Source organism: Alternaria burnsii (genome assembly GCF_013036055.1).
Source record: "Alternaria burnsii strain CBS107.38 chromosome Unknown 705, whole genome shotgun sequence".
Taxonomy (NCBI): Eukaryota; Fungi; Ascomycota; class Dothideomycetes; order Pleosporales; family Pleosporaceae; genus Alternaria; species Alternaria burnsii.
Genome location: NW_024066107.1, coordinates 598,770 through 626,109, shown reverse-complemented (window position 1 = coordinate 626,109; position 27,340 = coordinate 598,770). Strand labels below are relative to the sequence as shown.

The window sequence follows — 27,340 nt, the reverse complement described above, 5'->3', positions numbered from 1 at the left end:
GTGTTGGGTGTGTGTGGAGGGACAATGTCGTCGGTGCGGAAGGCGCGTGGAGCGAGGTTGGAGCGTTGGAGGAAGGACCCGCCGGTCGTCCCTGCTCAACCAACCGGCGCTAGGCCGGACCTGTCAGTGTAGTGGAAACATGAACACTCCCTCTGGTTTCACGGGGCAACGGTCGCCTCCCGCTCGCTCAGACGCCCCTCTGCACCCGGCGCGGAGAATTGCCCGTCGAAAAGCAACCTGGCGACAAGTGGAGGACCCTTACTCTGGTTGGACGTGTGTTTCGCCTGTGCCGCGCAGTCTGCATGAACGACTTCCCAGCCCTTAGGCGTTGCATCGTATAGCGCGCGACACCATCGCCATGGACCCGTCCTCGTCCGCATCGCGCCCGTCTGGCATCCCCAGGCCGGCACCGGCCTCGAGATTGCCAGTACTCAGGCCTTCCAACAGCCATTCCCAGCTACGCGCACCCGCCTCGACGGAACAATTACGCAAGAAGCCGTCTCTCTCGTCCATCTCGCGCCCAACCACATCGACTCTACAGAAGAAGTCGTCGAGGGCATCGCTCGCCTACTCCAGCAACCCCCTGACATCATCGGCTTCTCCTGCACCTGCGCCTGCCAATTCGGGCTCCAACCGGACATCCGTCGCTTCCTCCTCCACTTCTTCTCGCCGAGTGAGTGGAATCCCTAGCTTTGGCTCGCGACGAACCTCGACTATCGCCCCGCCTACCAACGATGCGCCCGTCTTCAAGCGACCATTCGCCCGTCCACCGTCGCGTCAGACGAATGCTTCGCGACCCGTCTCCTCGTCAAATCCTGCCAAGGAAGATGATACACTGGGGAGCCTGGAAGGCTTCAGGTCAGCCTCGAGGGCTTCCTCGCGTGCCAGTTCGAGGGCAGGGTTCCGAGACAACGAGCACTCGCCCGAACTTGTTGAGACGGCCATCGATGATGGGCTCATCAGTCCCGTGAAGCCTGAGAAGAGGAAGAGCCGGCCGTCGCTCTCAGAAAGGACGATAGAGAGTCTGTCTAACCTGCCATCGTCACCAGCACCGGGAAAAGGAAGACGCCGCTCAAGCTTCTTCAATGCCGACAACACCATGGCTCCGCCGGTCCGACCGGCTTCTGCCATGTCCAACAGCAATGGCAGCAGGCCATCCACCAGTGATGGTGCCCCGCATCCAATACCCGCTACACCGAAGCGATTTGGTGCGCCCTCAAACAGACTGTCCATGACTGCACCTGGAAAGAGAAGCGTTAGTGCGCAGGTCAGCACACCTGTCGCGACCCCCAGCAAGCGTTCCTCGATCCTGCAACCGGTGTCGACCGTCAAGAAACAGCCATTGGCCCCAGCGCAGAACTTGCAGAACACGCCTAAACCACGCCCGTTGACGAACAGCAAGAGTCTCACCATGCGAACACCCAAACCTCGGCCATCTCTGAACAATGTCTTCGGTCAAGCGATATCGCCTCCCGGAACCGCTACATCCTCGCCTGCCCGTGACACCCCTGTGAAGAAGACACCCGATACCGTCCGAAGGATGCCGAGCTCTTCCACAGCGCTTCGTGACCAGATTGCGAAAGCAAGAGCTGCGAAGAAGCAAGATGTCGAAGAAACGCCAGTCGAAGCAGCCCCCAAGCCAGCAAGCTCTTCTAATGCTCTGAGGGAACAAATTGCAAAGGCTAGGGCGGCTGCGAAGCAGCAAAAGACCGAGCCAACTAGAAACAATACACCGCCTACCGACATGATCATACCTGACCCTGCCGAGATTGCGACCTTTGACTTTGGCCTCGACGACGACCCTTTCAATCAGCGCTCCAAGGGTGGCAAGTCTGTCCTACGCAGACGCATTGATAGTGCCCGATCAGACGGTCGCTTGAATATCGCCGCGATGGGATTGAAAGAAATTCCTGACGACGTACTTTCCATGTATATTTACGACCCCAACGATACCAAAGTAGCCTGGGGCGAGGTTGTAGATCTGTCTACTATCCTAGCTGCAGACAATGAGCTTGAGATACTTCCGGACAGCATGTTCCCGGATGTATCAGTTGAAGACATGATTGACTCGGACGAGGCAGGCCCTCAATTTGGAGGAGTACAGAGCATCGATTTTCACGGTAACATGCTGCGAGAGCTGCCTGTAGGCTTGAGACGACTGACGCAGCTCTCAAAGTTGAATCTGGTAAGTTTCAACATGGAAAGAAATTACAATCGCTCAGCGCTAACTTTGATAGTCACGAAACAAGCTACCCATGGAAATGTTGGACGTCATCGCTCAAATTCCGACTTTGCGGGAACTGAAGCTGGCGGAGAACCATCTCAGCGGAGAACTCTCCTCAGCGCTATGTAACCTCACAGCATTGGAGGTTCTTGAACTGCAGTCGAACAAGTTGACAGGTATACCTGCAGACTTTCAGCGTCTGACGCAGTTGCGGATACTCAATGTGTCGGAGAACCAACTTCGGTCCATTCCCAGCGAAGTTTTTTCTGCGACTCTCATCGAGCTTCAAGCATCGAAGAACCGTCTTGAGGGCGCCCTTCTTAGTCTGGACTCAGTGCCTCACCTACAGGAATTGAACGTCGCGCAGAACTCGTTGACATCTTTGTGCGATGAGGACTCGATCGATCTGCCTGCTATCAAGACGCTCAATATCTCTACGAACCGACTGAAGTCGTTGCCCGAAGTCTTTACTTGGGTTAGCGTTACCACGCTCTTGGTTGGGGAGAACAAACTTACAGCTTTGCCGGAAGGCTTTACGACGCTCGAGCAGCTACGCACTGCAGACTTTACGGGCAACGATCTTACTCAACTTGACGAAAAGATTGCTTTGATGGAGAACCTGAACCATCTTACAGTTGCAGCGAACCCACTGCGCGATCGCAAATTCCTGACTATGGGCACCGATGAGATAAAGCGCGATCTGGCATCGCGACTGCCTGCTACTGAGCTTCCACCTGATGCGGATGAGGACTTCGAGAACGGCGTCACTGAAGAGGCTCAACCAAAATGGCAGCTTACACCGTCGGGTACAGCAGACCTCGCAGACAAGAATTTGTCCGAGTTGGAGTTGGACGAGATCACCCTAGAGGTCTTCACGAGCGGACTGCGACAACTACAGCTACAGCGAAACAAGTTCGACATCATCCCATCTATAACAGCGCAGTTCGAGCACCTGACATTACTGGATCTGTCCAGGAACAGCATTGAAGTTCCTCTCTCAGCACCCATCGAACTCCCTCAGCTTCGCGATCTCCGTCTTGCCAGCAACAAGATCAACTCTTTGACGTACCTCACAACCTACCTCACAGCGCCTATGCTCGTTACGCTTGACGTATCAATCAACCGTCTCGCTGGTACCCTTCCGACGCTTCACGTAAGCTTTCCCTCGCTCACGACCCTCCTTGCTTCCGACAACAAGATCTCCGAAGTGTCTGCCGAAAGCTTGCAGAATCTCAGGATCGTAAACCTAGACAACAACGATATCGAGCGTCTGGAACCTCGTATCGGAATGCTACAAGGCACGTTGACAGGCTTTGCGGTAGAAGGAAACAAATTCAGGGTGCCTAATCGCCAGGTCCTTCAAAAGGGTACGGATGCCGTATTGACATGGCTCCGAGACAAGATCCCGAGGGAAAGTTGGAAGAGTGCGGACAGTGCCTCGACTGAGTTCTTCGATGCAGACGACGGGAGCTTTTGATTCTTCATTGTTACACTCTAGGGCTGTGGTATGGGTATTCTTTTCGTGTCGTGTCTTGTTAGTATGGGGTTGTTCTAGAGTGCACTGGTATAGGTTGACTTGTTTGGATACACTGTAGCGTTTTATAATCTCTTCGTGTACATAATGTGCTCGATACAAAAGGGTACTCTAGGGGTTTCTCGTTGATAGTTATGGTTTGTTCCGAAGTAAATGCAGCAAAATATTTCTCAGGACGATGGTCTCAACATTAAATCTGAGCAGCATGATTGCAATTTCATCGTGGCGACTGTATTGAGTGACTAACTTGACAGGGAATGTACCATGCAAAATGACACATGAGCTGCGAATGCGACTTAAAAATATCCAGTCACTGTAGTCAGCGCGTGGTATCTCGCATACGACCAACATCCGAAGTCCTTGTTATCTGGACTACGGATAGTTCTGGTAGCCCACTAATGTTGTTGGTGTTGCACGCAAGCCTTGGCTTTAACCACGCTAACGCCGGCATAACGTATCGCCGAAGGGTCGGTTCGCACACGCTAGGCGCCCTTCGAAATTGTCGAACTTCGAGATTTCCTTCCGACAGCCGCACGAAAACTAACCCACAGGTCAGCCATCGCGGTACGTTTACCATATCCAAGGCGCGCAATCGATTGAGCGCAATCGCACACATTCGCCATCGAGACTGCGCGCCTCTCCAAGACCACACGAGCGAAGGACAAAGGCTGATTAGGGCAGACAATCCGACACAATGGCCATCAAGCACAACCAGCAGATCCAGAAGAACCATTTCCACAAGGACTGGTGAGTGGCATAGGAGTATTGGGCACTTCAAAGCATTGTGCTAACTTGCATCAGGCAACGCTACGTCCGCGTGCACTTCGACCAGGTAATTCCCCTCTCACGTCGCTGAGAGTAGTGGCGCCTGTGTGCAGATATCTGACAGTGCAATAGCCTGGCAAGAAGTCCTCCAGACGCAATGCTCGTGTTGCCAAGGCTGCGAAGGTAGCCCCCAGGCCCGTCGACAAGCTCAGGCCCGTCGTCCGCTGCCCTACCGTCAAGTACAACCGCCGTGTCCGTCCCGGCCGTGGTTTCTCTCTTGTTGAGCTGAAGGGTATGCCCGATCTTCCAAATGCGCAGAACGCGTCTAATGCATCACAGCTGCCGGTATCCCCCGCAAGTTCGCCCGTACCATCGGTATCTCCGTCGACCCTCGCCGCCAGAACCTCTCCGAGGAGGGCCTCAAGGCCAACGTCGAGCGCCTCCAGGAGTACAGGAAGCGCCTCATCCTCTTCCCCCGTCGCAACGGCAAGACCAAGCAGGGTGACGCCTCCGCCGAGGACGTCAAGGCCGCCAAGAGCGCTGACAACCTCGTCCAATCTACCGCCGCTGCTCTGCCCATCAAGAACGTCGCTCAGTTCGAGGAGGGTCCCATCGGCAACTACGAGGCCACCGAGAACGCCTACAAGACCCTCCGTGCCGCCCGCTCTGAGGCCCGCCTTGTCGGTGTCCGGGAGAAGCGCGCCAAGGCCAAGGCTGAGGAGGCTGACTCCAAGAAGAAATAAGCTACTCGCTGAAGTAGTGGTTTGGTTCTTTGCTATGGCTTACGACAATACAAAAGTCAGGATTACGATTCGACAATGGGTATACCCAGCGTGGGCTTTCCCAGCATGGGCGGCGTCATGGTTAGGTCTGTCAAAATAAATGACAGCATGTGAATGATACCTAGTTTTGCAAATGCAAGCCGTGCCTCCCGTTATTTATGTCGTCGTCCTCTTGTCATACCGCCAAACCTTGTTCACACCACTAACCACGGCTTCGTCGAATCATCAGTGTGATGTGAGTGACTCGTCTGCTGTCACTAGCAGACCGAGGCTGCGTTCATCCTTTTGGAACGCCATTAACTTACTCAATTTCGGTACTTGGATGACAATTGACGTTGCCCTCGACGCGACGACGTCAGCTCACAAGATCAAAGAGTGTTAGTCGTCAGGCCATGATCTTCCTGCAATACTCGGTGCAGCAATCCCTGAGCTAGTTGGCCTTCACCAAGAATTACATCAAAATCATCAATCACTCCGTATCTGATCGTTGCTGATCGTTTCTTGATAAAGGGACGGTGCTGCTTAGCGGGGCCCTTGTTGCTATAATAGTAAACCCCACCTCGACATCTATCACAACGTACCTCACCACGCAACAAAGTTCCAATATCGGTTGCGAGCATCCCCGAGCGTAAACTTCGCATAGAGTGCGACGGTTTCCTTAGTAAAGTACCCGTGGTTGCGTTCGAAAAGGCAGGCTTCTCGCGAATCTTGTATCTTGAGTACGACACCTTTGTTGTATCATCTATCTGGTATCCTTCATATCTATGCCAATTCTCAGTCACGTTCCTTTGCCTCGAACCCCATTCTTCTCGATTCATACTTTTGCTCATTCTTTCTCCAGATACCATCATCTCTTTCGCCTTTAAGCTTCCACACCTGGTCAGCCCATCCAGGCCAACCACAGAACTGTTCATCTTGTCTTTCCTCTTCTAATAGGAGAAAAACTCAAAACCATAACGGCAACCAAGAAGAAGCGACTCGCTTCAACACAGTCAATCAACCACCGAAGCGCCTTCAACGATCGAAGTGTCGGGTGATCTTAGCGATCGATCAATCTACAGTCATAGAGATATCTTCTACACGCCTCAAAAGCCCATGACAGACAACATGACCTCTCTTCCAGGAAGCAAAGACCCTTCGCCTTCGACTCAAGCGAGCAAAGCAACACAAACTGCTGATAGTTCCTTCACTATCATGACTGCATCTCATGGTCCCATCCCCACTCTCAAAGACCCTAGTTCGGCCAACATCAGCAAGCGCGAGTACATCTACTTCCTACCATATCCGCTTCCTCCAAATACCGAAGTTCCCTACTCGATCCATCTCCCCGACAGGAACCCTCTGAACCTACCCTCTCACCAATTCGAGCCTACATCCACCGTGGTACTAACAAGCCCCAACCACACTTTTGTCGACATCCGCATCTACAAGTCGTTCAAAACCACCGAGCCAAACCCCAATCAAGGACACTCTCAGAAACTAGACTGGGCCTTTGCCGGCACCTCCTCTTCCGTCCCCATCACCTTGCCACCCAGCGGCCCGCATCACGGGAAATCCAAAAAGCGGCTCGAAGAAGACACATGGAAGAACGTTACGCATTCTACCTGGACGCACTGGGTCGATTCTCGGTATGCGGTTGGTAGTTCTGATATTCCTGTTGATGAAGGAGACATGTATCCTATCGCACCGCAACTTACGTTGGAAGTGGGGCATGGGTTTCATCCTGCGCTGGATGCGGTCAAGACGCACGAGGAGATGTGGAAGGATGAGGACGTTGTGTCGACGAACAAGGCTGGAAGTAAGATTTGTGTTGTCATGAGGTGTCAGGCGGATGCGGCGGGGGTGAGGGGTGTGGTTGTTCGGTTAGGGCAGTATTGTCAGGGGATTATGATGGCTGGGGAGAAGACGACTGTTGAGCGGTGGGAATGGAAGGATGGGGAGAATGGAGAGGATGAGGTGGGGGAGTGGAAGAGAAGTGTTAGGATTGGTGATGGGTTTGTGCCTTGTGGGGTTGCGTTTAGGCCTGAGGTGTTGGGCGTTGGTGCAGTGGTCAAGTTTCATGACTTTGAGTGGGTTGTGGAGGAGGCTTGGGAGTGGAATTAGAGGATATTAAACGAGGATGCTGGGTGGAGGACAATGGGATGTACGCTGTAGCATAGTAGGAGATATATATTGAATGATGGCGAGTACAGGATGCCAACGACTATAGAAGAACAAGTCATGAAAATACTCCGACTCCTTCCTACCCCGAGTGGCAATCACGAATCGTACCCCCATCCACCCTGCATCCCGCTGCCTAGCCCCTCACCCCCCGAAAGTGCCCTCGCAACCCTAATGCCCTCACTCAGAAACCCTACCGCGCCATCCACACCTGCATGCCCCGTCCGAATCGTCCCCGGCATAGGCGGATCAGCATCTCTCTCCATGACCCCCCTCATCATCTCCTCACTCGCCTCGCCCTCATAACGATCAAGCACCAGCCTCCTAATCGCCACCTGCCACTGACTCACCCACTCCTCCTCACTAACCGTCGTATACTCCTTGATCATCTGACTATCAACTTTCGAAAATGGCCACTCAGCCTTTACGACAGCATACCTCTTGGTCGCAAAGAACAGCACCGGCCAGCTGAAGATCCACAAAAAGGTCAAGTAGAAGATCCAACACACCCACGTCTTGAGCCTCCAAGTGTTCACTTTCGAGCTTGTGTAGAAATCGACATGCTCGTCTTCAACAGGGAAGGTGATGGCAATGTTCCCACGATAATTCGTGGATCTGATGATTCCCTCAAGCCTATTCTTGAGGTGTTGTTCATCGAGCCCTGTCACCACACGCCGCAGCCGGAAAATCCGAAGGGCTCGGGGTGAAGCACAGTATCTATGACACCATTCCGTCAAGCCCGCTTTTGGCGCACCCCCGACTTCGATATCTTGTGTAGACCCCGGAGCCCTACATTTGAGGATGGTACCTCGATGCGTCTTCTCGCTGTTTTCAACGGTTGTGAGGAACATTGTTGAAGTATCTCTGTCATCGAAGTTGGGACGGAGGTAGCGCTGCAGGTTTATGACGAGCCGGAAGTCGGTGATGTGCTGGGTCTCCTTCTTATCGCCCTTCTTGACTGTCTCGCGGTGCGTACCCATTATATAGACGAGAGGGACTGGGGCGACCTTTGCGAAGGAGCGGACGGCAGATTCGAGTTCGGAGGGGTTTGTGTCGTACTGGGGTTCTAGGACGTTGATGGTGGAGGTTACGACGGGTTTGCCGTGCTTGAAAGACGGACTGTTGTGGTTGGTTCGTGTAGTTGGGGGTGGGACATGGCGGATGGGAATGTCTGGTGTGATGGTGGTGCTGTTTCCGGCCTCGCTGTCAGTGTAAGAGGGAGGGAGAGCGGAGATCTCGGGAGCATCATCGTAAGTGTAGTCGTCGGGGGTGGTATGGAGGGAGACAGCTTCTGGGTCGTCGCGGTAGCTGGGTGGAGGGTCGGATGCTCTGCCCATGATGATGTACTAGCAAATGCGAAGCGATATCAAGTGCGAATATACAAAGATGACGAAATCAGATGTGAGGGGTTGTCGTGAGAGCGTTGGATAAGAAAGAAGAACGAACGACGATACTAAGTCGTGGTTGAGGCGTCCAGGGGCCAGTGAGACGGAGCACGAGTCTCAGCCTTCTTCCAGGCAGCCACCTACCCATTGGCCTATGAGGGCTGCCAATGCATATACTCGACATGTCTTATTACGGGGTTACGCAGGCGCATTGATTCTGCCATACTGTGTGCGTGTTGACACTACAGAGTCGCAAAGGGCCTGTTTTCACATGCTTGTCACGCATGCTGGGTAGTGATAGTCGGCGCGGGGAAGTCTGGAGGGTCGCGCGGTGACGCTAAAATTAAGCTTAACTCCGAAGCCAAAATTTTGGAGCTCGACGCGACACAGCGGCCCTGGATGCGCCGTGACTCTTTGCACAAGCCACAATTATCTCTTGTCTTGCACCCACCCCCAGCGCGACCTTCAATCTGGCCTCTATCACATCTTGGATACGCTGTCTACGCGCACCTCGAATCCTTCCCAGTTTCCCCCGCAGAGCATGCGCCGTCAGTAGCTCTTTCCCACGCGCATTCCACACTTCCCTCACCATGGCCTCGTCCGACGTCCACATGACCGACGCAGGTGCGCAGACCATTGACGCGACGCCGCAGGCTGGGCAGCACATCAGCCACGAGGGGAAAAACTACACGACGATCAAAGAAGGCCTGGCGCATATTCTTGTTCCTCAAGGCATCCCCACGTCTACCGACCCAAAGCTGTCCAAGGAGGAAACTCAGAAGCAACAGGTCTTCTACAATCCTATCCAGCAGTTCAACCGCGATTTGAGCGTACTTGCGATCAAGACATTCGGCCTAGACGCAATACAGCGAAAATTGAAGAAGCATGAACAATTCAAGAAGAAGAACGAGCGGAGACGGGAGCGGATGCAAAAAGAGCGCGAGGCAGAAGAGGCTACAAATGGTGTGAATGGGGCGACTGATACTTCTGGGGCCGACGACGCATCAATGAACAAGAGGAAGTTTGCAGAGGAAGATAACGGGGAGGGCGCTGCCCCTCTCAAGAAGCAGAGGACATGGCAAAATCTTAAAAAGGAGCAGGAGCTGGACGATGCAGCAGCTGAGGAGGAGGCTGCTGGTACAAACGGTGGACGGACACCCTGGAGACCACCCTTTAGCATCCTCGACGCCCTGTCTGCGACCGGTCTTCGTGCCATCCGATATGCAAAGGAGATTCCCTTTGCGACCGCCATCACATCGAACGACATGTTGCAGAATGCCGTCGACTCCATCAAGCTCAACGTCAAGCACAATAAGCTCGAAGACAAAGTTACGGCCAACACAGGCAATGCAATAGCTTACATGTACAGTTTCTGTGATAAGAAGGGTTATGATACCATCGACCTTGATCCATACGGCACCGCAGCTCCCTTCATCGATTCAGCCATTCAAGCCATCAACGACGACGGACTACTGTGTATAACGTGCACTGATTCTGCCATCTTTGCATCGCACGGCTACCTCGAGAAAACTTATTCGCAATACGGTGGACTGCCGTTCAAGGGTGAACCTTGCCATGAAGGTGGAATCCGTCTAGTCCTGCATGCCATCGCATCTTCGGCTGCTCGATACGGCATGGCTATAGAGCCGCTGCTGTCCCTTTCCATCGACTACTACCTCCGAGTATTTGTAAGAGTGCGAAAAGCCCCCACCGACGTCAAGCTGCTCGCCGGCAAGACCATGCTCGTTTACCACTGCGAAAGCGGTTGCGGTGCATGGACTACGCAATTCCTTGCACGCAACAAGGTCACAAAAAATAAGAATGGCGACCCCATGTACAAGCATGGCTTTGCCCAGGGGCCATCCGCGGACCAACATTGCGAGCATTGCGGCCACAAGACCCACCTGTCAGGACCAATGTACGGCGGGCCGTTGCATAATGTCGGATTCATCGAAAGAGTACTAGCGCAACTGAATGAAGTTGACCGTGAGACGTATCCGACCATGGATCGCATAGAAGGAATGCTACACACAGCTCTGGAGGAGATCACGTTTGGCACAAAGTTGGACAAGTCGAACGGGGCGCAAAAGACTCAGGTCCTAGACCCCCTCATTCCGAAGTCCGATCCTGCAGAGATAGACCACCACCCATTCTTTTTCATCCCAAGTTCGGTAGCGAAGATAGTTCACTGCTCTGCACCGCCGTTGGCGGCAATCCGCGGAGCGTTGCGACACGCGGGGTTTAGAGTGACAATGAGCCACTGTAAACCGGGCTCTATCAAAACGGACGCATCGTGGAGGGATATCTGGCACATTATGCTCGAATGGACGCGGCAAAGAGCGCCGCTGAAGAATCTGCCCAAGTCAGGAAGCGCAGGCCATGCCATCTTAGCCAAATCAAGCGCGAGTGGGTATACAAAAACGTCAACTGCCGGTACAGCACCTGCCCAAGTACCGGCCGATCCGGCGCCTGGAGCGCAAAATAACGCAGAAGATGGCGGCCATATATCGGCTACAACACCCGCAAAAGATCTACCAGCTTACCTCAACACCAAGTTTGAAGTCAACTTTGACGAGAAGCTTGGCAAGGACCACGACAGGGGCAAATACGTCCGTTACCAGCTCGCTCCAAGGGAGAATTGGGGTCCGATGTCGCGCGCGAAATAACTCAAGCAACAAATAATGACAATTCAACTATAGCTCCAAAGCTCATAATTTGCCATCTCGAGGAGTACGCAATGCGTTTGTTTAGCTGCTGCTCTCCAATAATCGTCTTGCGTAGCACCATGATGTTCGCCGTTCGTCAAACATCGGCCGGAGATGCGTAGATCTAACGTCATCGTCGATTGCTTAGGTAAGGGTTATACATGCATGTAAGTTGCATCGGAAATCCTCATCTTCCTTGTCCATCTCGCAGATGCACGTTATTTTTTCGGGGCAGGCCTGTAATGTGCTCGATCCGCACGCCCCAAGATTTGTGGAGAGCGCTCCCACGAGCGCATCGGTGAACAGCCAAGCGGAGATTTGCCTGCTTCGGTACCTGCAGATAGTAATGTTTACCCGGGGTCTGAGGCGACTATGCGATTTGAATTACTGGGGTGGCCACGCGAGGCTGGTGTTCCGCGGAGGCGAGTGTCCACAAGTCGAGAATGCGTTCAATTTCTCAGCAACAAATGTAGGCCCGGGTGTAAGCTTAAGCGTTAAGCTATTCTCCAAGAGCACTGGCGACCTGCCAGAAGCCTTGGAAGAAACCCGGTTTGTTAGTTGTGGCTGTTGATCTATTGCGGGGCGGGAGCACTAGCGGCTCAAAACTTAAACAGTTCCACCATGTCATCACGTCGTCACGTTGTTTGAATGCGGCAAATCTTGGGAAACACAACCCCTGTACGCACGCGTTCACACAGCGCCCAGCATTTGGCACAGGCATTGAAGAGCTTTGATCAGGCAATGTTCAGCAGTGCATCCTCTGATTCGCTCGTAGCAACTTCCCGATGCCAGTCCGAGAATCCCATGTCGTGGCCGACTTTTCGATAATTGCGGCCTGCACTGCCGTAACCGTAAAGTCATGAAATCATAGCTCTTTAACCTATTCGGGCGACGACGCCTGTAGTCATCGATTCGAAATCGGTAGGAATAAGTGTCGACGCGATGCGGTCACTAATGCTCGACGCGCGTATATAACCATTACAGACGCCGCCCATTGTTTGAACAGCACAACACTTCGAACCGCCAACCGACTTCAAGATGTTGACCAAGAGCTTCCTCACCTCCTCGATGCTCGCAGCTCTTGCTGCTGCCGCTCCTGCTCCCCAGGACGGCTACAGCGTGGCGCCCCAGGAAGTTGGTGACGTCGCGGGCTACACCGACGCTGATGCCAGCTTCTCCGTCACCTTCATGCCAGCTGGAACTCCTGCTTCGGTTTTCGGCCCCGACTCTCAGGTTGCTGCCATTCCCACCGCACCTGGGTCAGCTCCTCCCCGAAGGAGCTCAGATGTCACTGGCGCCACCAGCCATGGACCCTACGATGGCACTCCTACCACCACTGGAGCTGCTAAGGCACCTACCACAATTGGCACTGTCATCCCTCCTCTTGGCCCTGCGCCCACGGCTACCTACTACAACACCGATGGAAAGCCTCAGAACCCCATGCCAATTCCCTACCAGCCAGCTGGTGGTCTTGGTACCAACGGAACCGAGCCTCGCTACATGGTGAACAGCGACTTCGACTTCGAGTCCATCACCCTTGGTCTCTACCAGGAATGGATTGAGCTTGACTCGTTCAACAACGGTCTTGCCGTCTTCTCCGAGCAGGAATTCCTAGACGCTGGTCTCACTGCTGAGGACCGCGCCTACATCGCCTTCATGGCTATCCAGGAAACTGGCCACGCTACCCTCCTCACCAACATGCTTGGCGAGACTGCTCCTCCCCAGTGCACCTACAACTACCCGTACCGCACTGTCCGCGAGTTCATCGACTGGAACATGAAGCTTACTCGCTTCGGTGAGTCTGGTGTCTGGGGTTTCCTTGCCCACATGGACGCTCGCGAGGTTGCCAACCTCCTGTCTCAGTCCATCGCCACTGAGGCCCGCCAGCAAATCTCTTTCCGCCAGATGCTCGGCCTTCCTCCTCAGCCCGTATGGTTCGAGACTGGTATCCCCCAGTCATGGCAATGGACCTACCTCGCTCCTTACATCAGCTCCTGCCCCGAGAACACCACCCGTCTCGCATGGCAAAACTTCCCGGCTCTGTTCATCGACAACCAGCCCAACCCCAACCGCTTCTCTCCCAACGACACCAAGCCCCATGAGGTTGCTGGCGACCGTATCGCTGACCCTGCCGACTCTACCATCCCTGCTGATGAGAGCTGTGTGAACATCAACGGTACCGAGCACCCCGGCTACTCTTGCGGCCCTGCTATCGCACGCAACCGCTCTGAGCCCCTCTCCTTCCCTGGAAAGCTCGTCAACCTCACCTGGGAGAACCCTGGCCTTGCTGTCGGTCCCAACAACTCCTACATCACCGACACCTCTGCTGGCGCCCCTGCCTTCGTCGCCTGGGTCTCGCAGCTCAACTTGACCTACACTCCTCTTGAGATCACCGGCAACAACACTGGTTACACCTACCAGCCCGCTGGTGAGGTCTACGAGGGTGACCCAGCTGTCAACGACACCATGTTCGTTGCTCTGACTGACGCCAACCCTTTCCTTACTCCCTTCAACTTGAGCATGATCAACCCTCACGTTGTCGCTCTCGGTCTTTACCAGGCTGGTTAAATCTGTTCGCTAGTGTAGCAACAGATTAAGGAGATGGAATGATGCTACTGCAGCATTGTTGAATTAATCTAGTGGATGAGGCCTATGAGCCATGTAATTAGATCAAGGAATGATTTGTATGATAGCGGAGATGAGGAGATGGCGGATAGTAATGCGTAATGATACCAATTTGTCATCGTCAAAAGATCTTTGTGCTGTGTCCATGGTAATTTACTTGTGTGCGGTTTTGTTTGCGTCTTCATTCGTGCCAAAATTGGCATATAATAAGCTCACAGATTCAGCGAACTTAACCTTACTCTAACACACTACATGATCAGTTCATATTTTCCCAAAACGAGGTCGACATACGCCCATGACCGCCTCTGCCTGTCCATCATTTTCCAAAAACTCAATCCACGATGCTTCCCTATACGACAAAATCGACGAATTCACGATACCATGTTGTCTGGAATCCGAAACAACCTCTCACTATTTAACATGAGAGACTTGCGCTCGCCTCCAGCGCGTCCCAAACTGAACTCCACCTCTTGCCCGTCATATAAAACCAACTCATCCTTCTACTTCCACTTTCAGCTTCCCACTCTCCAAGAGTGTACCAGAAACTCTCAAAACCCGATCGAGGATCAGTTATGGTCTCTCTGCTCTTCTCCTGGTTGCCTGTAATCTCGACACAAGAAGATTCATTATATCACCAAAACAAAGCTAGTCCCAACTATGTTTTTTTTTTCGAAAGCTCTCAATGATCAAATCATCTAGAGTGTTGTGTGCTCGCCGTCTACAAAGCCTCTGGGAACCGTATAAAGGCCGCTTGTTTTTCCCTCTCCACGCCGACTTTAAATCACTTACACTCTCATAATAAAAACCAAGAACTCGGAAAAGACATGCCAACCCCTCATGAAATTTTTTTTCTGTCTTCCAAGATCAGTATATACCCTCTCTGCGCCACCGAAATCCACCCGCCACAATGACATGTCTTTGGAAAATTCAACCATCGATTCATATGTTGTATGAGGGACGCTCTCGCCTTCTCTGATACTTTTCAAAACTGAAAGTTCACGAGAACATATCTTCTTCCACATTCAAAAGAATAGAGGAACATAACCATGAGAGAAGTGCGCCTGGCGTCTTCAATTTTTCTCAAAACAACAACTGCACCACCAATGCCTTCTTCCAAAGTCTGCCACGCATACAAGTACCAGACCTTGCACTTAGATCGGCAGCGTAGCGTTAGCTGGCAAGCAACTTCCCCTCTCCATCTCGATCCTCGCCGTAGCGTTGACTACCAACCCGGCCAACGGACTAGTTCCACACTTCAGACCTAGTACAAATGCCTGGCTATGCTGTTACATTTGTTAGTCAAAGAAGTCGAACGTTTACTGAAACAATGAAGAAGGAAGAAATGTAGGGAGAAGAGATCAAAAGAACCGCCCAGGTGTTCATGGTGGGAAAGACGGCGGAGAGAAAATACATACCACATCCGCCAAAAACGGCGCTGTATGCGTATGATCCATCGGATACTCCTTGTCCACTACATCCTTGCCAAGTAGCTTCTGTGCTTGCGCGGCGTAGCTACCATGTTGCACAAAATACACATGCGCAGATGGACCACCGAGTTCGAGAACGGACAACATGTCGTAGTAAGCAAATCTTGACTGCTTAAACGTATAAGTACCAGATTCCCACACGTTAGTGGGGAGTTGCTCCGAGATGATGATGCCAGATGCGCCTAGGTCCAGGAACTTGGAAGCTGCAGTTTTGATGTAGTGAGGGAAAGTGTACACGGTTTCTGTGACGTTGCTGTTGCGCGAACACGGAGGTCAGTCGCTGTTATACCAATGATATTATTTGGCGAACTTACTTGAACGTCACTGTACATGTCTCGTCGCCTACACCGGGGCAAGGCGGTCGGCCTTTGTCTCCTGTTGAGCTCGTCGAGCCATTCGTGAGCGTCCCTGCGTCGTTGATGCCGAATTCGATGACCACCCAGTCTCCGGGTTGGATTGCTTGCGCTATCCTGTCAAAACGACCTTCGCGTGCGAACTGTGTTTGTCATATGTTAACCTAGTGTCTTTGATTTCCGTTCTGCATGAAGAGGAGACATACCGAGCGCGCGGATCGTCCAGCATAAGCAGAGTTATTCACGCGAGCGTTGGTGCCGAATGAGTACTGAAGATACTGTCCCCAGCCTTCCGTGCCATTGTGCCCACCGTCGGGTGCAGTTGTAGAGTCGCCAGCTACCCAGATTGTTGGCACGGTTGCTCTCGAAGCTACATTTCCCAGCCTCTCGGTGAGGCCCTGTGGTAGCGCCGAGGCCGCGAGGCCGAGGCCGAGGAGGTATGGTAGGGACGACTGGAGTTTCATGATGATTGCTAGTGCTAGGCCCCTTTTATATTTTACCAACGAGCTGGGTCAGGAACTGGTAGACTTATCAGGACAACGTTCTACCAAACATTGCGCCAAGTGTCCGGTTCTTATACTGATGGTAATAACCCCCCAGGCTGTGTACGATCTACAGCGCCAGCGGAAGATGTAATCTCCAAAATGCGCCGCAATTGGATCAGAAACGCCGTCTCTAGACTAGCTTCATCTATGCGATTCAAAGAAGTTCAAACGTGCGGAAAAGCATCAAAAAGTGTTGCCGGTGCGGAGTCCCCGCAGAGTCCGGGGTCGGTTTATATTCGGCGATCGGAGCATCACCCGCCGAGCTAAACAGATCTTCCGTCGCATGAAAGGATGAGGGCAAACACGATACCGAACAGAGAAGGAGTTGTATAAGAGATCAGGTTCGGGGACGTTTGCGTAATGCGACGGGAAGACAAATTGGCTGACGTCACCAGCATTTGACAGTAAGCGAGTTTTCGAAGTGCTGGTACAAAGCCGTTGTCGCTTCACGTCGCGAATTCTGTTCTTTACACCACACCTTGCTCCAATTAAATACCAAAACATTTCGCGGCACTAATTATGGTTGGCGCGACTTCCCTTGGCTCTTAAATACCTAAAAACAAAATGAGAACCCAGCCATGGCTTCTTCGTCGTCTTAAATCAACGTCCGATGGTACATGACGGCTAGGTCTGTTACACGACTACTCTAAACATGGCACTTACGTCACTAACCTGAAGCCTGTTGACTATAAGAGTCTATGCCTTCTGGTCTATGTCCTCCTCCTCAACACAACAAAATTGTCGTGCATGTTTTCCAAAACGACAAGATAAAAGGTTCATGTCGTGGTGCCTTGCTTGTAAGCCGTCGCTAATCTACTGTCATCAAAAGCCTGGGATGCATTTCCCATGTCTTGGGTTGTGGTTTAAGAACTCCATGGGCGAAGCACATGCTTCTGTGAGCTTGTATAATTCCTCGAAAACATGCGATTGCGTTGCTGGTTCAACCAAGACAAAGGCACTTCCTTTCTTGCTTCGTACTTTTACCCAACACAACAATCCCATCATCCAATCGAAACCCGAAAGACATGTTCCATGTTCTTCGTCTGTTTGCGACTCACATCTGGACTACCAAAACGGGAGCGTCCAATCTGCTGATGCATTCGCCGTCTTCGAAAGCGGAGTATACAGCTGGGTTCGAAGCTCAGAGAAACAATGGTTGCACTTGCGGCTTTTCTCCATCTTGCAGAAAGTTACTGAAGGAGATGTCATGGTGTAAGGTATCAATTGGTAAAAGACACCTGAAGACCGAAACATGATTCATGGTATGGTATGCTGTGCAGGAGTTCCCAATCTTGACGAAATACCGTGTCGACCGTACATGCAATATTGTAGCCAGCAAACCAAACGCCTCCAACGCCACCAAAGATATACCATCATACGCAACATCTCTTCCCAATCAGGCTCTAGGTTGAGCATGTCACGTCACCAAGACCCGACATCTCCCTCACAGCATTCTCGATATCTCCCACACTCATGCCACTCAAAAACGTCGCAGTGAACGTGTCACCTCCAGTGAAGCTGAACGAGTCATCACCAAATTTGTCCTTGAGTGAGGCTTCGTCACCCCAGCCAGATCCAGTGACCTCCCATTTACCACCACCCAAACCCTGTTCGAGGACTTTGCATGATGCTGTATTTGGTGGGGGTGGGGGTGGGGAGTCTGGCTGTTCTGGTTGTTCTGGTTCTGGCTCTGGTTCTGACTCGGTCGGACGGTTGTGAACGTTGCAGATTTCCTGTAGCATGGTCAGTCAATAGTCTCAGACGAGCTGTGCGGAATAAGACGAACATTCTTCAGATCCTCGTTAGTGACCGCGCCATTCTCGACGATCGGACGACCTGGAACAGACTGCTCAGGAGTTGGTGCCCTCTTAGTGAAGAGAGAACGCTTCGCGTTTGTATCCGGTAGATCGCAAAGTCTAAGCTCGTATTAGTCTCGTGGTAATCTGAGTGAGAAGAGTCGACATACTGGTTAAGTGCCAGGTTGTACGGCACTTTGAGACTGTCTTTTTCAGGCTTTGGCGAGTTCTCGTACTCATCGCCGTTGAACGGATCGTCGTTCCGGATTTCGGCATTCTTCAATATGAACGTCTTCATGTCTGCTGGTACACTGCCGTCGCGCCAGTTGCTGCGTAGTTCAGGGATACTGAAGAAGTATGCAGCGAGTCCGGCCTGTTGTCGTTAGCACATTGCAAAAGGCTGGAGGAGATAGCGGCAGGTGCTTACTATAGCTGGGGCGGCAGCGGATGTCCCGGTCGCTGGTGTGGTGGAGTCATCTTCTCCATCATGCTTTGCAGCGACAACATTGACTGCGTCTGCGTATATGTCCACTTGACCGCCTTGGCCGTTACCTTGAACCGTGTCCCTGTAGTATTTACCAGCCTGATCTACACCGCCCACGGTGATCATGCTGAATCTATCATCGGTGCCAAAGGCTTGCGGAGTGAGGGTGTCTAGAGTGCGAATTGCTCCGTCATTGCCTGCGGCGATAACAAGCGTGATATCTTGGTCCTTGCATTTCCTAAGTGCACGCTCCATCGTGTTGATTTTACCTTGGGCACTCTCTTTAATCCAGCCTAGAGTTCTAGTCAGTATGGTTTGCCATAGGCCTTGCGGATAATACCACTTACCATATGATAGATTGATTATATACCTCGCATTAGGATCAGTATTCTGGCGTCTTTGTTGTTCGATGTCTTTGAATGTCCAGCTTAGAGCAAACTCAAGTGCCGAGTCAGTAACCCCACGTGGTATGAGCTTGTCACTTCCTGGGTTCAGAGGGTTCTTAGCCCAATTTCTCATCTTCACAACAACAAGGTTTGCCTTAGAAGCCACGCCACTGACGTATCCAGCCGCAATACTCGCGACCATGGTGCCGTGACCATTGATATCGGTCATATCTTCTGGTCCTTTTTGGTCATCGCTGAGTGAGCCGAGAGCGAGTGTGTGTCGATTGGGCACGACAAAGTCCCGAACCTCGCGCTCAGAGGCATCGAATTCCTGATGACTCTTACGATAACCAGTATCAAGGACGTAGATTGTTTGGCCTTGCCCAAGAGAAGGCTCAAAAACGTAGTTCGGTAGCTGTGCCGGATCGTTCTTCTGGTTCCTTGCAGAAAGCAATCTGAGATGAGCCGCACTATCATCTCTCTGGTTGAGCGATTGAGGCAAGGTGGCCCTGGTATATAGTGTATTTGTACCACCGTGATTAGGGATGACGAGCGCCTCGCCATCCTCTTCAGACATCGGCTCGGCCCATGCTATGATAGGGTCTTGACGAACGATAGCGGCTTCGGCGTCAGTGAGGTTCAGGTATTGGCACGAGACCCACTCGACTTCGTCGAAGGCGATTATGTCACCCTGCTTGTCACCAAGTGGTGGCTTCTTGGCGAATTCCTCGAACTGAGCTTGAGTTATGCCGTCCACCGTGGTGACTAGATAAGGTCTTGGGGTATCTTCGTCCCTCTTGGCACGTTTCTTGGTATCCTCTGATACAGTCTGTACTGGAGTGCCATCTGGGTTAAACTCGCATGCCTCGTTTTTGGTACTATCTTGCGCCGAGACAGCGACCGAATCGCATGATTGTTTGACTCCAGGGTTGGATGAATCGTTGGAGACCACAGCTTCTGCTCCTGGCTGATCGTTTGAATTCATTCTCTGGTGGAGATGTACGACTGGTTGGGTCTCAGTGGCTCCAACAGATAGGTGTGTGAGGAAGACCGCAATCGCTGCCAGAGTGACGTGCGAGACATAAACCATGACGGATGCCTTGGCGAAGCGGGGAAGTCTACAGCGAATCGGATAAAGAGACGTTCAATTGCCGTATACGGTGCAGTTGAGAGAGCAAGAACTAGAGGTATCGCGAAAAGCACGGTGTATAAAGATGATGAATGAGTTGTTGTTTGAATGCGTGTGTATGATCTGGTGTTTGAAGTTCTGCGTTTCTCTCCATCTTATACTCAAGAGCATGAACAGAATATAGAACACTCACCTCAACTAGCCTTCATGAAGACGCGGAATTGTATAATGCCAAGAGTGTAAGATCTTCGTTTTGATACTTGACGCCTCCCTCAATTCAAAACTGATCGACCTATATTGGGCCTGAAAGGCGTAAGGCATACTCGATACGATTTATCTTTGGATCAAAACGCGATACTTAGTGTATGGTGTGGAGGCATAGTATGCAAGATCGGCGTAGGTCAAAGTGAGCTACTTTATTTACGCGAACATGAACTCATGGACGTGATCCGTATTCAACATCTTTAAGCTCACAAGATAGAGTGATGTCGTCCACCAAAAACGTCCAAGACCGTAACCTAGCAAGCCAGACAAAGGGATTCGATAGAGCAATATCGCTAAGCTTACAAGGATCTGTAGAGAAGGATCACTTGAAACTTAGGCTCGCTTCGCCCTCCAGTATCAGGTATATGTGTTCGCTGATGTCAGCGGAGCATGTCGAGCAGACATGAATAGCGTCAGCGTCTCGCGGAGGCAGATTGCGTTCGTATCCCATGTACTGTTTCAACCCTCCGTATACAGATTATGTTTATTACGTGAGTGTTTGCGATGGTTTCGGTGATCGTAGTGTCCCTTCCATCTCTTTCTTAGGCTTCATGTCGCGAAATGACCGCCCATCATACGCGCCGCGCAACTCGTATCGAATATCTGTTATTTTCCTTCAATGTTACATGGTGAGCATGTGTTTCCACTGCTGATCGATGCGACGAAGGTGGACGCGATAGATCGCGATGGGAACTAGACGTGGAGAGGTTGTGCAAGTACAACGCGACGCGGCTCTGCGGCAGGATCGATGATGGCGGGGAATTAGCGCCAACAATGCGGAGCCTCCGCGCGCCGATAGAGCCACAATTTCTGAAAAGCTCTGCCAGCGGACGGCATCGGCGATCTTGAAATGGGCATGGAATCTCAACTTGGAATCGTGGCAGATATACCCTCTTGTCTCGGCCACGTCGTCGCATCCAGAACAGCCATTACTTGAACCTGACAAGCACACTCCCTGATCACCTCTTCACACCAGTCTTACTATCACTACAAACCAAATTCAAAATGGCGACAGATGACATTACGATCCCACAACACGTGGCCATCGCAGAGGCACCCCGCGATGTCGAAGCCATCAAGAAGCAAGAGAAGGCTGCTCTACTCTCACATTGGGATTCTGATGTTGCGTTCAAGCTCGGTTGCAACCTCCGCACACGCCTGCTTACCTTTGAGCGACCAGCGGTTGTAGATATCTCTACCATCAGTACACCAGGCCATGTGCTTTTCCACGCCGTGAGTACCCTGGACACGTCATCACCGAGAAGCGACTACGACTTGTAGAGACGTGTTGCTAACCCTAGATAGACAACACACTCCGGCACCGCCCTAGATAACGACTTCTGGGTCAGCCGGAAACGCGCAGCTGTCATCCGCTTCAACGCGAGTACATGGCGTCTGCAGAACCAATTTGAGGGCGATGAGGAGAAGTTCAAGGCCAAGATGGGACTCGGCGAGACGGCGAAAGACTATGCAATCCATGGTGGCGGTGTGCCCATCTTCATCAAGAACTGTGATGGACCCGTCGCGGTAGTTGTTGTAAGTGGATTGAAGCAGTGGGATGACCACCAAGTCGTGATTGAGGAGCTGGGTAAGCTTTGCAAAGAGATGGAGAAAGGAAACGGCAGTACGCCAGTCTAGAAGGTTGACGCCTATATAAGTAACTTCAATCATGACTGACTTCTTCATCTAACACTTCCTTCAAATTTCGAATTTCTTAAAGTTGAGGGACAGACAGCCATGGCAACAAAAACGGGAATTACGCGCAGTTATGCGTCTGCGGTCTTCAGAAGAGCATTTCTAAATCCACTTCCTCCAAGAAGCAGGGTGAAACTTCATGGGCTGCTTTGGCGTCAAAACATCCAAGGAACTAGATCCATGAGCGAGTCATCCATGTGCATAGCCATGTGACTTCCGAGCCCTCCAAAATACTACGAAAGCCGTCTTCATAATCACGATGAGCAGTTCGTCAGCCACTATAAATCAGGATCACTGCTCCGGCGTTACTTTACTCATACACTTTTACAGTCTCGTGATTTTCAAACTCTGCATGTCCCCTTTTGAATGACCAGCCCCCTCTGGTCCTTTCTTATCCAAATTTACTTGCCGGCTACTATATGTTGTCCAACACGAACTACGAGTGGCGACAGGTATTCTCAAATGCACGGCTCTTCCGAAAGTATGAGCGCAAGCTTGTGATCTCTGTCGCTAGCAGTTTGTGCAGTTCCGAAAACACCACAGAGGGATGGCATGTCCGTCGGCGCCTCCACTGAGGTGTCACAGGCGCGCTGTAGCACTTGGAGCAGCATAAATATCTCTTCTGTCACCTTTCTTCCACTCTATTATCCAAACATACAATTCGAAACATCAAAAAATGCAAGACGGTCCTTTATGGCTGCTCTTTCTGCTCTGAAAGTCGGTGGAGGTAGTCCGAATGTTTGCTTCGCCGCTCTCCATCTATCTACCAAAAACTTTGGTCAGTCCACTTCACGCCAAAAATACGTATCGTACGCGAGATGCTCCAAATCAACCACCGAACAGAACGATGTCGTCTTCAAACTACCCACAATCACTTTTGATGGCTTTGATTTTGGTTTGCTTTATACCTTCAACAAAGTTGAGGGCGAAAAGACGATGTCTGCTGTCGCGATGTATTCCCAAATGTATAAGATACCTACGCAACTTCTCCCCCGCGAACATTAGTAGCATTCTGGATCCCATAGGAAGACATCGGTGTTGTGTTACATCATGTCTTCGATCTCATGCACGCGGTTGAAATTTGGAATCCAGAAAAGCCGTGTGCTCTTAAAGCTCCCATAAATGACATAAGAAGTAGGAGGTGTTGCATGTGGATATTCCTATTGAAGTACCACCAATGTGTCTTTTACGACAACGCAGAGCAAGTTGAGCTGTTCACGATGAACACGAAGAAATGACTTGTGGCTGTTACCAGAACCTAGCTATCTTCTGGTGGGCGTCAGAAGTTGTTGCCGTTATGGTTGCGAAGCTAGTCAAACAGAAGCAGTTGGAGCGGTGTTCACTGTGAATTCCTCACCGCCCCAGAAAGAGCACTCACCGAAACGTGCCTTGATCCGAAGACGAAAGGGGAAAGAGCTAGTAAACATGATGCATGATATGCAGAATTTACTGTATTTGAAACAAGGACTACAAGATGTAGCTGACTTCATCTCTATCGAAATGATACATGACTTTTCGGTCCTGACCAAGGGTGCCATCTTCTCCAAGACGAGGTCGGGGATCAAGCAGCTCGTAGGGTATACGCGAAGAGACCAGAACGCCGAAATGCAAAAAGGCCGCACATGTGTCCCCGCGTAGACACTCAACCTTCCTCAGTATCCATCTGATCGCGTCCTCTCCTTGCACCCCCGCCACGGCCTCCTCTTCCTCCACCTCGCCCACCGCGACCGCCTCTGCTACCTCTCTGTTCATGGTAGTCCTTCATCTCCCTTACAGCAATCCTCTGTGCATCACCAACACGCTCCGCATACACCATCGCCTCGTCCTTGTTGATGACCTCTTCCGGAATCTTCTTGCCAAGCGCGTTCTCAATGCGTAGCCAGATCTCAAGGTCGTACTGTGTGACAAACGATACAGCCTTACCAGATTTTCCAGCTCTGGCTGTCCGACCAACACGATGGACGTAGGTCTGGGAATCGCTTGGCAGATCGAAGTTGACGACGAGGTCGACGGCAGGGATATCGAGACCACGGGCTGCTACGTCGGTGGCCACGAGAATGTCGCGACTCTTGGACTTGAACTTGTTGAGAGCACCGAGACGGGCGGATTGGCCTAGCTGACCGTGTAGAGGGATGGCTCCGAAGCCAAGGGTGCGGAGAAGAATGGATATACGCTGTGTTTCATTGACCGTGCGCGTGAAGATGATGGTTGGGTGGCCGATGTTGTCGTTGAGGAGGTGAATGAGGTACAGATCCTTCCACTTGAAGGGGAGGAAGATGTATCTTTGTAGGAGGGTGGAGACGACTTGGTGTGACGAGCTGCTGATGCTCACGCGGACCGGGTTCTGCAAGGCTGCGCGTTGTAGACTCTCTACTTTGGAGGACATGGTGGCGGAGAAGAGGTAGGTGTGGCGTCCTTCCCTGGGAAGTACTTTCAGGATTTTGTCTAGTACTGGACCAAAGTCCAGGTCGAGCAGACGATCGGCTTCGTCGAGTACCATGTACTTGAGGCTGTGTTATGGTCAGCCTACTGTCCAGTGACCGTTTTAGTCGACAAAACTTACTGCTTGAGCGAGAAGCCCTTGGTGTTCTCCAAATGGTCGAGCAGGCGACCTGGAGTAGCCACCACGATGTGCGGCCTCTTGGAAAGGGCGATAGCCTGAGGGACCATGTCCATACCTCCCACCAGCGTCGCGCACTTGACGTTGATGATGCTACCCAGCGCATCCACTTGCTGTGCGATTTGGTATGCCAATTCTCGAGTGGGTGCCAGGATCAATCCGAAGAGCGGTTGAGGCTTCTCGAGCAGCGACTGGAGTATGGGCAGGACGAATGCCGCCGTCTTTCCGGAACCTGTCTCGGCCAGTCCAATCACATCTCTGCCTTCGAGGGCAAGAGGTATGGCTTGTTCCTGGATGGGAGTTGGGTTCTTGTAGTTGAGACTTTCTACCGTGTCGCACAGTTCTTCGCGGATTCCGAGGTCTCGGAAGGTCTTCTTCGGTGCGTCTGCGGTGGCGGCGGTAGAGGAACCGGCTTCTTCCTCTGGAGTAGCATCATCCGCTACATGCTCTTCCTCTCCGTCGTCTGTAGAGTCTCGGTCGGATTCGCTGGGTTCGGATTCTGGTGGTGGTGCAGCCTTCTTCTGGACTTTGTTCGCGGGCGCATTCGATGGTCGCGCTTTCTTTGAAGACGCGCCAGCCGCAACGGCGGCGTCTTTAGGAAGCTTTCTCTTTGTGACGCCTGGCATGATGTTTGTGATTAGTTGAGAAAAGTCGTGCGCAGTCTTGTTGCTCTCAAAGCATCGGAACCAACAGAAGTCGAAATCTTGGCAAAGTGGGGCGGGCCCACCTAAAAGTTCGAGCGCCAGCCAGCTCTAGTTTGCGACTGCATGCGACAAAACCATTCGTCCGACAGCACCAGCACGCCGCCCCTCAACTCATAGCAGTGCAATACACAGTCGACCCGGAGGGCTCAGAAAAGGTGCCATTCTCAATTCAATAACCGAAGTCGACAAGCAAGCAAGCAAGCGAGTCTTCGCAATGGCTCGTGGGAAAGGAACCGCGAGGAAGAAGCAGTCGGTACGCGACAAGGAGCTTTCCAAGAAGCCGGTCGCAGGGACTCCGAAGTCTATGGTCATTCGTATCGGTGCGCAAGAGTAAGTTGGACCAGATCCAAGGCCGACTTGGTCGCTAACGAAATTCAGAGTAGGAAGATCGGTCTCGGACCTTGTCAACGATGTACGCCATTGCTTGGAACCAGATACTGCCATCCGGCTGAAGGAGCGAAGGGCGAACAAGCTGAAGGTAATACATAGATTCTGGTTTGCATGACTTGAGCTGACAACCTTCAAGGACTTCCTTGTCATGTGCGGACCGCTCGGTGTCAGCCATCTTCTACTCTTTTCACGCTCAGAAGTCGGAAACGTCAACCTCAGGCTATGCCGCGTTCCCCGCGGACCTACCCTCCATTTCCGAGTGGAGAACTACAGTCTCTGCAAAGATATCCTCAAGTCGATGAGGCGTCCACGAGCTGGCGCAAACGACTACATGGTCGCACCACTGCTGGTGATGAACAACTTCCTGACGAGCGACTCGGAGAGAGAAAGACTCGGCGACAAGGCACCGCCTAAGCATTTGGAGAAGCTGGTGACGGACATGTTCCAGGGCTTGTTCCCACCCATCCAGCCACACACCACCCCTCTACACTCGATCAAGCGCGTCCTTTTGCTCAATCGTGAGCCTCCTTCCGAAGAGAACGGATCTGTCACAATCAGCCTACGACATTACGCCATTACAACAAAAGTGACAGGCGTACCAAAGGCCATCCGACGGTTATACGCAGCTGAGAAGCTCATTGGCAGCAAGGAGAAAAAGAAGAGCGCACTACCAAACCTGGGCAAGCTCGAGGATGTGGCCGACTACATGTTGGACCCTTCAGCAGCTGGTTACACATCCGCTTCGGATACTGAACAAGATACCGACAACGAGGTAGAGGTAACAGCACCTGTACGACAAAAGGTCTTGTCCCACCGCGAAAAGGAGAAGCTGAAAGCTGGCGACGAGACATCACATGCACGTGCCAAGGGCTCAAAAGCTCGCGTCGAGAAGCGTGCAGTCAAGCTTGTCGAGCTTGGTCCTCGCATGGTCCTCCGCCTTACCAAGGTCGAGGAGGATGTCTGCGGCGGCAAGATCATGTGGCACGAGTACATCAAGAAGAGCAAAGCGGAGGAGCAAGAATTAGAGAAGAAGTGGACACAAAGAAACAAGGAGAAGGAGGAGCGAAGACGCATACAGAAGGAGAATGTGGAGAAGAAGCGCAAGGAAAAGGCTGCTGCGCGGGGAGAGACTGGCGAAGAAGAAGGCGAAGATGACGAGGATGAGGAGATGGATGACTTGGACGAGTACGATATGGATGATGACGTCTGGCAAGACGCTGCGGACGCTGGAGAGGGAGAAGAAGAGGACGAGGAAATGGATGACGAGTGATATGGTCTTATACAAAAGTCTTAATGATACCCCATTC

At 52.0% G+C, this 27,340-nt stretch overlaps 11 protein-coding genes across 11 annotated transcripts; 7 read left to right on the top strand and 4 right to left on the bottom strand.

Moving 5' to 3' along the window:
• Positions 1-358: 358 nt before the first annotated feature.
• GT037_000234 (uncharacterized protein) lies at positions 359-3,701 on the top strand (the record flags this gene model as incomplete). Its single annotated transcript, XM_038925281.1, has 2 exons — positions 359-2,185; positions 2,238-3,701. The coding sequence occupies 2 exons, from the start codon at positions 359-361 to the stop codon at positions 3,699-3,701; spliced, it is 3,291 nt and encodes a 1,096-aa protein (XP_038791137.1).
• A 751-nt stretch (positions 3,702-4,452) lies between these two features.
• On the top strand, positions 4,453-5,266 carry GT037_000233 (60s ribosomal protein l13; the record flags this gene model as incomplete). Its single annotated transcript, XM_038925280.1, has 4 exons — positions 4,453-4,505; positions 4,560-4,590; positions 4,656-4,815; positions 4,863-5,266. The coding sequence occupies 4 exons, from the start codon at positions 4,453-4,455 to the stop codon at positions 5,264-5,266; spliced, it is 648 nt and encodes a 215-aa protein (XP_038791136.1).
• Positions 5,267-6,412: 1,146 nt separating this feature from the next.
• Positions 6,413-7,408, top strand: GT037_000232 (uncharacterized protein; the record flags this gene model as incomplete). Its single annotated transcript, XM_038925279.1, has 1 exon — positions 6,413-7,408. The coding sequence occupies one exon, from the start codon at positions 6,413-6,415 to the stop codon at positions 7,406-7,408; it is 996 nt and encodes a 331-aa protein (XP_038791135.1).
• A 155-nt stretch (positions 7,409-7,563) lies between these two features.
• On the bottom strand, positions 7,564-8,802 carry GT037_000231 (uncharacterized protein; the record flags this gene model as incomplete). The annotated part of the gene is made up of 1 exon (XM_038925278.1): positions 7,564-8,802. The coding sequence occupies one exon, from the start codon at positions 8,800-8,802 to the stop codon at positions 7,564-7,566; it is 1,239 nt and encodes a 412-aa protein (XP_038791134.1).
• Positions 8,803-9,440: 638 nt separating this feature from the next.
• On the top strand, positions 9,441-11,516 carry GT037_000230 (trm-domain-containing protein; the record flags this gene model as incomplete). Its single annotated transcript, XM_038925277.1, has 1 exon — positions 9,441-11,516. The coding sequence occupies one exon, from the start codon at positions 9,441-9,443 to the stop codon at positions 11,514-11,516; it is 2,076 nt and encodes a 691-aa protein (XP_038791133.1).
• A 1,077-nt stretch (positions 11,517-12,593) lies between these two features.
• Positions 12,594-14,123, top strand: GT037_000229 (uncharacterized protein; the record flags this gene model as incomplete). The annotated part of the gene is made up of 1 exon (XM_038925276.1): positions 12,594-14,123. One exon carries the CDS (start codon positions 12,594-12,596, stop codon positions 14,121-14,123), a length of 1,530 nt encoding a protein of 509 aa, XP_038791132.1.
• Positions 14,124-15,331: 1,208 nt separating this feature from the next.
• GT037_000228 (uncharacterized protein) lies at positions 15,332-16,484 on the bottom strand (the record flags this gene model as incomplete). The annotated part of the gene is made up of 4 exons (XM_038925275.1): positions 15,332-15,463; positions 15,596-15,920; positions 15,982-16,163; positions 16,227-16,484. 4 exons carry the CDS (start codon positions 16,482-16,484, stop codon positions 15,332-15,334), a joined length of 897 nt encoding a protein of 298 aa, XP_038791131.1.
• Positions 16,485-17,968: 1,484 nt separating this feature from the next.
• Positions 17,969-20,321, bottom strand: GT037_000227 (uncharacterized protein; the record flags this gene model as incomplete). The annotated part of the gene is made up of 5 exons (XM_038925274.1): positions 17,969-18,298; positions 18,352-18,481; positions 18,532-18,734; positions 18,789-19,138; positions 19,193-20,321. The coding sequence occupies 5 exons, from the start codon at positions 20,319-20,321 to the stop codon at positions 17,969-17,971; spliced, it is 2,142 nt and encodes a 713-aa protein (XP_038791130.1).
• A 1,308-nt stretch (positions 20,322-21,629) lies between these two features.
• GT037_000226 (uncharacterized protein) lies at positions 21,630-22,262 on the top strand (the record flags this gene model as incomplete). The annotated part of the gene is made up of 2 exons (XM_038925273.1): positions 21,630-21,857; positions 21,930-22,262. The coding sequence occupies 2 exons, from the start codon at positions 21,630-21,632 to the stop codon at positions 22,260-22,262; spliced, it is 561 nt and encodes a 186-aa protein (XP_038791129.1).
• A 1,699-nt stretch (positions 22,263-23,961) lies between these two features.
• GT037_000225 (dead-domain-containing protein) lies at positions 23,962-25,565 on the bottom strand (the record flags this gene model as incomplete). Its single annotated transcript, XM_038925272.1, has 2 exons — positions 23,962-24,829; positions 24,883-25,565. The coding sequence occupies 2 exons, from the start codon at positions 25,563-25,565 to the stop codon at positions 23,962-23,964; spliced, it is 1,551 nt and encodes a 516-aa protein (XP_038791128.1).
• A 292-nt stretch (positions 25,566-25,857) lies between these two features.
• GT037_000224 (uncharacterized protein) lies at positions 25,858-27,303 on the top strand (the record flags this gene model as incomplete). Its single annotated transcript, XM_038925271.1, has 3 exons — positions 25,858-25,973; positions 26,022-26,121; positions 26,170-27,303. The coding sequence occupies 3 exons, from the start codon at positions 25,858-25,860 to the stop codon at positions 27,301-27,303; spliced, it is 1,350 nt and encodes a 449-aa protein (XP_038791127.1).
• Between the last annotated feature and the right edge of the window lie 37 nt (positions 27,304-27,340).